Source organism: Anoplophora glabripennis, unplaced genomic scaffold (assembly GCF_000390285.2).
Source record: "Anoplophora glabripennis isolate ALB-LARVAE unplaced genomic scaffold, Agla_2.0 scaffold1745, whole genome shotgun sequence".
NCBI lineage: Eukaryota > Metazoa > Arthropoda > Insecta > Coleoptera > Cerambycidae > Anoplophora > Anoplophora glabripennis.
Window position 1 is genome coordinate 3505 of NW_019417839.1, and position 9183 is coordinate 12687.

Consider the following 9183-nt stretch of genomic DNA (forward strand, 5'->3'; position numbering starts at 1 on the left):
TAGTGGCTGAGCGCGCGGCCCGACGCGTCGACAGAGAGCCAGACAATGACATAATCCCCCCCGCAACACCTGACGAACTAAGACTGACAATACGCAGACTTAAAAACAGAAAAGCCCCCGGACCCGACAATATACATAACACGACACTTAAACGACTACCACACAAGGGCCTCATGGCCCTACTAAACATAACAAACGCGACACTCAGACTAAGACACTTCCCTACCCGCTGGAAAACAGCAAACATAATCCTTATCCCAAAACCCAACAAAGATCACACCATCCCATCCAACTACCGGCCCATTAGCCTGCTCCCGGCTATGAGCAAAGTGGTAGAAAAAATTATCCTAACCCGTCTAAGAACCCACTCCCAAGAACTGCAAGTCATTCCAGACGAGCAGTTCGCCTTCCGACCCAATCACTCCACTGAACTCCAAATCCTTCGCCTTACCGAGCACATCACGGCGGCCTTCAACAGGGGACAGTACACTGGTGCTGTCTTCCTGGACGTCGCAAAGGCCTTCGATACGGTTTGGCATGAAGGCCTACTGATGAAAATGCTCACCAACCAATATCCCATATCCTTTACCAAACTCATAAAATCCTACCTACACCACCGAAAATTCCGCATCCAAATCCAAGATTCCCTTTCCACCACCCGTCCCATGGAGGCCGGTGTCCTCCAGGGCACCGTCCTGTCCCCAGGAATGGGAATGAGCACTCAACAGACAGTAGAAATATTTAAATCCTTTATTAAGTATTGATAATATAATAAATTATAGGTACCATATATTGAATTATTGTTCACTTTCAGTTACACCAAATACTCCTTGCAACAGTCTGCCAGAAAGGTTTTGGGAAAAATGTTCTTTATCTCCAACATACACATATGGCAATCGCATTATCCAATAAGCCGATTGAGTTAGTTTTGTAGGTCCACTTAGAGTGCTAACAAATACAGGAGCACCAGCAGCTGGTTGAACCTAAAATTTGAAAATATCTTAGCTAACATTATTAGCAATCACAATTGGTTTATCAGATGACATTTATACAGAATTTAATTAAACCCTTTAGTAACAGCCAAAAATGTGTCATACCTTAGCAACCAATCTCGAAACTTCATTTGATAAACTAACTAAACTAACTAAACCAAAATCAAAAAGTTGCATGACAAAATTCTTTGTTAGTACATTATACAGGGCTGGAAAATCCACATGGTCCATCTGCCTTTACATGATAGTGACAAAGTAAAGTAAAGAAATCCGTGTGATAGACAAGGATGGCTATAGTGAAGACGGTTCATAATCTGAATAGTCACGGCCCGTTTCAGGTTAGAAATGGGAGTGACTTTTCAGATTATGAAACGCATTCAATATAACCATCCTTGTCTATTGCACGGATTTCTATGACTTACTTTATCGCTCTCACATAACGGCCGATGTACCATGGGGACTTTCCGAACCTGTATAAGTGTACTGGATATTAGAAATAACATACCTTTGGATCTAATGTGCAATGAACTGGAGCTTTAGGTGTCACTACATGTAACCTCATTAACTGAGCTAATTTTCCAGCCCTGCATGCACATGGATAATACAATGGCATATCACTTTCTGCAATTTTATGACCTGTGTCTTTTACTATACTGCCAGGGGCAGCTTTGAGCACTCTATCTGAAGCAGCCAACATAAATCTGTGGCCAGAAGAACATTCATATTCTACCCCAATAAATACTTTAACAGTGAACTGGGGCAAGCTTCCTGTTGGGCGGCCTCTCCTTCCTCTTACATTGTATTTGCTAACATGGGGCCAATTCTGTTTAGATTTTGAGTATACAGTCACATCCCAAGGTAATAAATAATTAGTGGAGCTTAAAAAGCCTGGATGATGGGATTCGGATAACCCTAAGTTATGACTATATAATGATGAGGCTCCCAGACACACAAGGGACCAACTGGAATACACAGGAAGTAAGCCTGAAGGTGAAGTTAATGTAAGCATTCCCGGTAGATACTCGGTTGTACTTGGCTGACGAATCAAGCCTCTCCCTATTTCAGGAGTAAGTTCTCCACTTCTATCAGATAGTATTGAGAGAGAATCTTCTGGCTCATTTAATGTGGCTGCTTTAAATTCCTTAATTGAAGGTTGAAATACAGGAAAGGTTATCCTTTCGAGTTTAGAACACTGACATTCTTTACTAATTTGCTGATAAAATGAATAGTTTGCCTGTTTTGCAGTATAAGGGTCTTCTCTAGGTCCAATTTTTCTTCCACAATCACAAACAGCTAAAATGATATATAATGGATCATACAATAAATAGCTAATAATGCAATTTATGCATATTTTTAAATTATTTGCCTGTTCAATTTAAAGTGAATTAATTGATCTGTGATAAACCATGTATGTAATTTGGTTTGGAAAGTCAGATAAGAAGGCAATAAGCGCAAGTGAATTAATTGATCTGTGATAAACCATGTATGTAATTTGGTTTGGAATGTCAGATAAGAAGGCAATAAGCGCTTAAATTTACATTCTTACATTTTATGAACTATTTTGAAATTCAGATTATGAATTGTTCTAAAGAGAATAAAATAACATGATTGATGAATATATCTTAAAAATAAGTTATGACTCTAGATTAATGTTGAAAGAAAGGGACCGAGAATTTCCACTCTCAGACCATTCTTAGAATAACAAAGATTGACCATCTGAATATACAGGGTGGCACAAAAATATGGAAACCCCTGAAAAACTCGTCAAGGGTGCATTTTCTTGAAAAATGATAAATACAAAAGTTTTAGGATTTTTCCCTGGCTATTTAATGGCGCCCTTGTATTCGTTCTTGACCTTGACCTTCGAAATCATTTCAAGGTCAAAATTGTTTTTTCAAAAGGGAACCCGTATTTTTTATTGCGGATTTGGAAACAGCAGGAAATTTTACGTTCAAGTGTGACCTTGACCATATTCTTGACCACGACTTTCAAGGTCATTCCAAGGTAAGTTTTTTTTCAATAGGAACCGCTATATCTTATTACGGATTTGGAAAGTACATGAAACTTTACGTTCGAATTATGACCTCGACCATGTCCTTAACTACGACCTTGACCATGGTCTCCAAAGTCATTCCAAGGTCAAGGTTGTTTTTTCAATAGGAACCGCTAGTTTTTATTGCGCATTTGCAAAAAAGCTTAAATTTTATCTTCAAATGCGACCTTGACAATGACCCTCGAGGTCATTGTCAAAGACAAGGTCATTTATTTACATTAACTTTTTTTTAAGCTACGAAATACAAAAAAATCAAATGTGCGAATAATGATCATAATCATGCTTTTGGCTTTGAACCAGTCTTTAAAGGCCATTGTAAGAAGATCATTTCAAGAATTAATCCAAGATAGCGGACAATTTGAACGTAGTTTCATGCACTTTCCAAATCCGCAATAAAAGTAGCGGTTCCAGTTGACAAAACAACTTTGACCTTGGAGTGACCTTGAAGGTCGTGGTCAAGGATATGGTCAAGGTCATACTTGAACGTAAAATTTCCTGCTCTTTCCAAATCCGAAAAAAAATAGGGGTTCCCATTTGAAAAATTAATTTTGACCTTGAAATGATCTCGAAGGTCAAGATCAAGGTCGAATACAAGGGCGCCATTGAATAGCCAGGGAAAAATCCTAAAACATTTGTATTTATTATTTTTCAAGAAAATGCACTCCTGACGAGTTATTCTGGGGTTTCCATACTTTTATGCCACCCTGTATGTAGCGCATTCCTATGAAAAAATTTATTTATCACAATTAAGTAGATAAATTCATACCACAACTGTTCTTCCTTTTTACAATTTATGGCCTACAACTTTGTTCAGAATATGAAACAATTTTAACCTTTATATATAAATCCGCTCATGTGATCTTGATCTGAAGAATGTTTAGGTAATTTACAAGGATTTCCTGTCAAGGAAGCTGTTTCACACTGTTGGCGACCATTTTCCCAATGAGTCTGACATTCTCTTTCTAGTTGAGCTGCATACTGATAATATACAGGACCACGTGCCTGCGCTCTAAATAAAGCTAGTGCAATTCTTAATCTGGCTTCATGTTCTGCTTTTGCATAATGTGGCGGTAAACCTTCTTGATACCTGGCTAAAGCTAATGGTAAAACTTTTAAACAACGCTGTTCAGAAAATCTAGTATCAGTACATAGTTGAGAAAATATTTTATTCCTCATTATAATACCATATAAGCTTTGTGTGACTTCTATCCATACTTTAAGAACGGGCAACTGAAAATAAATTTAAAAAAATATCAGTTTTTCCGATAGATAAGTAGTATATACTTCAAAATGTAAAGGTTGAGAATGTTGATGTCTTCCAGAATTTACAGTGTCATCAAAACCTTTATTTCTAGCTTGTTGTATGTGTACTTCAAGGAATTTTTTAAAATTCTTTTCTGTTTTAGGCTGGTTAGAATAAGGTACTTCAATTTGCATAGCTCCACCTGGTTGGCAGTCCAGTAATAAACCCCTAATAGCATCTCCTAACCTGTCAGAAGGTCCATCCTCAGAAATGTATACAAATTCATCATTTAGGGGAATGGCAAATAATGAACAACTGCAATATTAATAAAAAATTAAATTGATATAAAAAAATTGTATACATATCTTACCCAGTTGTACTGATAATCCGAGTTTTCTTTAAAATGTGATAGATTTTGTCTTCTAAATTGTGTTCTAATTTTTTTAAATTATTTGTATTTTTTGGACAACGTTCAAAATAAAATATTAATCTAGGTGTGCATGGTCTACCATTGCTAATCCAATCTGGACTTACTTCATTAATTGTTTTTAAACATTCAGATATCTTGTCAAACAATTTTTGACTAAAAATAAAGGGTCTTGCAATAATGTCATGACAAAATTGTAGTGATGGGTTAGTAGTTGCAGTAACAAAGCTGGTAGCTGTTAATCATAGCGACCACTTTCTAATAGTACATTGTGTAACGAGTGGGGAAAAGTTGCCAATAGCGCCACGAGGACGCAGTTGAAAGCGCCCAAGTGGCGCTATGGCAACTTTTCCGAACGAGTTGCACATACTATTTTCTATCACAAGTGCGAGTCGTTATGGGACATATAGTGTAGGGGGTTAGATGCACGGAAAGTGCTAGATAGTACAACAGCGTGATGTTATTTTCATAGCGCAACGCTCCAGCGTTGCGCTATGAAAATAACATCACGCTGTTGTACTATCTAGCACTTTCCAGTGCACCTAACCCCCTACACTATAGGTCCCATAGCGAGCTCGCGTGATAGAAAAATCATAGCGACAAAGTTGCTGCCTTTGTCACTCGACAGTGGATCGCACATACATTTTATTAATATCCATGTTAATTTAATACTTAAAAACACAAAAAGCATAATGTGCCTTTTATAATCTTGACAATATTCATTCTCTATCGTTTCAAAATAAATATTACTTAAAAATAAAAGTTATAACATATTTTAACAGAATCAGTAAATGTTGAATGAATTGATTTAAGCAGTGACTAGTCACCATTCAAAACCGCTGTGACTTGATGGTCGCTCTCATCATGACTGACGTGTCACTGTAAGCCCATTGCTAGAAAATTGAATATATATTTTTTGAAACCAACAATAAAAAAAAGTGTATAAGAATATAAGTTTGTAAAAGCTTTGATTCTAAGATATAATAGAGTCATAGTTTTTTTTATTCTCATTTGTTGCACACATTTTCTATTAGATGGGTTGGTTCAAAAATTCTATTCATTGGATGGTTAGGTCACTATAGTAGGATCATATTCGATGCAAAGTAATAAATCATTGCCTGTCAATGGAACCAATGAAGTACGCTTTTAAAGGTTTTACAAATTGAATAACTTCTTTATACATTATGAAGGGACGAGGGGATCAGTTCAGGTCTGGCACCCTTGTTCCTACAAAAATTCGTTTATTCTCATAAAATATTTATTTTAAATGTAATTTATTATAAATCCAATTTGTTTCCTAAATTCCACATATGTACTACATTTTACCTTTGTACGCGCCACTGTTGTTTACTTGTTTTTTGGAAGCGCTCTCTAATTGACGGCAAAGCTCGCCAGGTTAGTATTTGACGTATAACCGACCAGTTCGTACACTCGATGCACCTGGGCGACTACAGCTACTACCAGAACACAGTGCGTATGCAGCGGTATCTCAGATTTTACATTGAATTTCATTTTAAATTTGAAATGATTTATCTTACGCCTCCTAAAAATGACGACACGATTTTCATTTGATAAAAGACCGACAACTTTTTGCTCTACTTTGCATCGAATACGATCCTACTATAGACTTGAAACCACGTTTCAAAAAGTATTCTGTTGGTTTTTTCAAATGGAAATTTGTATATTTTGTTAGTCTTCAAACAAGTACTGAATGTACCTAGTTTATATAGATTATCTAAAAAAATGTGAAAAATAAAAACAGTAACGGAATATGTATCGAAAAAAACTAAGCGCTTCAGAACTATATCTATATGAACTCTTTTTTATTTTTGGTTTATTAAAATTAAAGCTCTTGATAACTAATTGCAGACAATTACCTATGTATTCAACAAATTTTTCCTTACCTAAGTATATCGACAGCTTTAAAATATTGAATGTAATTTGTATCGAATGTAGTTCCTGGATGAGAAAGAACAATAATGTGACTTATATGTAATAAAAGAAGTAAAGAACATGCAAAACTACTTTTTACTTCATCATAGACTGCTAGAAAGTCATTACAACTACGTTCTGATTCACATCTCTCGCTCAAATGTTTATATTCTTTAATTAAAATATCTGTATCTAACAAACTACATAAATGTAAGTACAGTATTTGATTTTCTTCGTCATATGATCCATCAATAATGCACTGAAAACATTTTAAATAATTTTTATAACTTTAAAAACTAAAATAACATTACTTCTGAACTCTTTTGATAACTTTCTGTTGGGAGAATGCGTCCAATAGACTTAATTTTTAATCCTGCTGTATTATAAGCACTTTTGCCTATTATGGATATTATTACTATTTTATCGCTGTGTATACCATGTAGCTCCCTAAAAATTGATAAGTAGTATTTTAAGTTAAAGATAATTTAAATACTTTATCACTTACAAAAGATTATCTAGATTTGGAAGGGTAAAAGAAACTTTCATTTTTATAATTTCTGTTCTAAATTTAATTGCAAAAAATAGTTTATTCTGCAACAATGTTATTTAACGAATCTAACCTAAATCTTGAAAGGAACCAAAAAAACACAAGTTTTGATTCTTCTCTGTATAACCTAATACAAAAATTAAATAAAAATAAATTTTCAATATTTAAAATGTTAACCTCTTCAACAATCATATCACATCACAAAAATTTATTTATCAAAGAGCCAATGGGGACTGATGGAGACTACACAAGGACAAGGAGCCCGAACCCCGAACTCCATGTAAACAAAAATCTTACAAAAATAAGAGGGCGCTAGTGTTCCATATGTCCCATATGTAGAGTGGGGATAAAAAAGCGGCAGTTTGAATCAGAGAACACTGTACTCTGGTTTGAATTATAAATCAATCATGTCATTTTTGTGATGTGTTAAAAATTTTAAAATAAATAATATAAGCTACTTTGAATTATATAAATCATGAAAATATTCAGATTGTCATTCCAGATTGTAATTATATTTATAAATAGATAATAAAAAATATTAGCTTTATGAAAAGAATTTGGTGTTCGTTGAAAGAAACCAGTTTTCAAGGAATTTATGACGCGATCTTGTTAATATTAACGTAAGGTTTATGTTTTTGATAATTAGTTTGTTAAAGATTTTAGTTTAATGTTAGTAAAAAATAGTCACATTTTATACAGGTAGTTGCCTTTAAAAAAATAGTAATTCTTGTATTATTAATATGGAATTTTTACTTGTGGTAATAAAAAATAGAATTTAAAAAAACACGGTGTTTTAAATAAAGTTTTTAAAATATTACAGATGTCCGATTTTGAGTCCAGTGATTCAGATGACTTATTAGACGCATTGTCCAGCTTGATGAAATAGATTTACTCTAAGAAACAGAAAGAGTAAAAAATGAGAACTACTTTGAAATTGCTGTGCCTGAATATAGTGGCCAAGTTTTTTTAACATTTACGTGTTAGCATCAGGGAAGTAGAGCTACCGGAATTGAAGAAAAATTTGCCATTTCTAATTATTTCACCCATGATTCTGGTAAATTTTGCATTGCCTTAAGCTCTACAACAACCAGAAAAGTTACATACTTGCTAAGTAACTTGTCTCCACAAATTATAATAGAATGGCCGAGATAATGAGACAGTTGTAATCGAACAATATTTTGCCCAATATGAATTTCCAGAGGTTATAGGAATAATTGATGGAAAAGGAATTCATATAAGATAGAGTATATCACAATCCATATTTTTTTGAATAACCAATAATATACTATATTAGTGTAACTGAAAACTGACTATGGAAAGTCGATAAATTATGGTTGGACAATTTCTAAGCTGATTGCCATGTTGTCGGTTTAGACTTCTCAATGCTTCGAGAGTCATATCACTCTCTTCTCAAAATGTCAAGAAGCTTAAAACAACATAACCAATTGATACCAAAATTTTAACAAAATATAGGTACTCCATTATAAAGGTCACAAAAAATAGGTAATCTAAATATTTTATAACTGTTTAAAATCAATTAGTCGTTAGGGTATATATTTTAAAATTGCTGTAAAATTTAATTCTACTTTCGTAAAATTGTTGATTTAATTCGAACGTAACATGGTTCCATGACTTATTCCAAGGTAGAGTATAGACCAAAATTAATAAGGTATTATAAAGAAATATTTTAGCAAAGTTCTATATTTTATATATTTTGTAAAAATAAAATGTTTATTTACCAAAGATTTCAATGTTTCATTAATTGAATCATAAAAACGAAATTATTTGTGCCTAATTAAAATAAAATAAATATTTATTCATAACAAACAAGTAACAAAAGTAAATATATATTACAAATAAAACAGTCTATTTAGTAAAAGTAGTCAATTTCCAATACAGATCGATCTGCATCGATTACTACACGTATCCTCTCTTTAAATTTTATATGATATCTGAATTTCAATCAGTTTTTCACTAACAGGAAAGAAA

The 9183-nt window shown here is 33.7% G+C and overlaps 1 protein-coding gene across 1 annotated transcript; it reads right to left on the reverse strand.

Annotated features, from left to right (window-relative positions):
* Positions 1–736: 736 nt before the first annotated feature.
* On the reverse strand, positions 737–7434 carry LOC108916219 (protein smg8). The gene is made up of 8 exons (XM_018722426.1): positions 7153–7434; positions 6959–7094; positions 6620–6906; positions 4659–4871; positions 4330–4603; positions 3879–4275; positions 1498–2285; positions 737–983 (listed from the first exon to the last, which is right to left on the reverse strand). The coding sequence occupies exons 1-8, from the start codon at positions 7191–7193 to the stop codon at positions 798–800; spliced, it is 2322 nt and encodes a 773-aa protein (XP_018577942.1). The 5' UTR covers positions 7194–7434; the 3' UTR covers positions 737–797.
* Positions 7435–9183: the final 1749 nt, after the last annotated feature.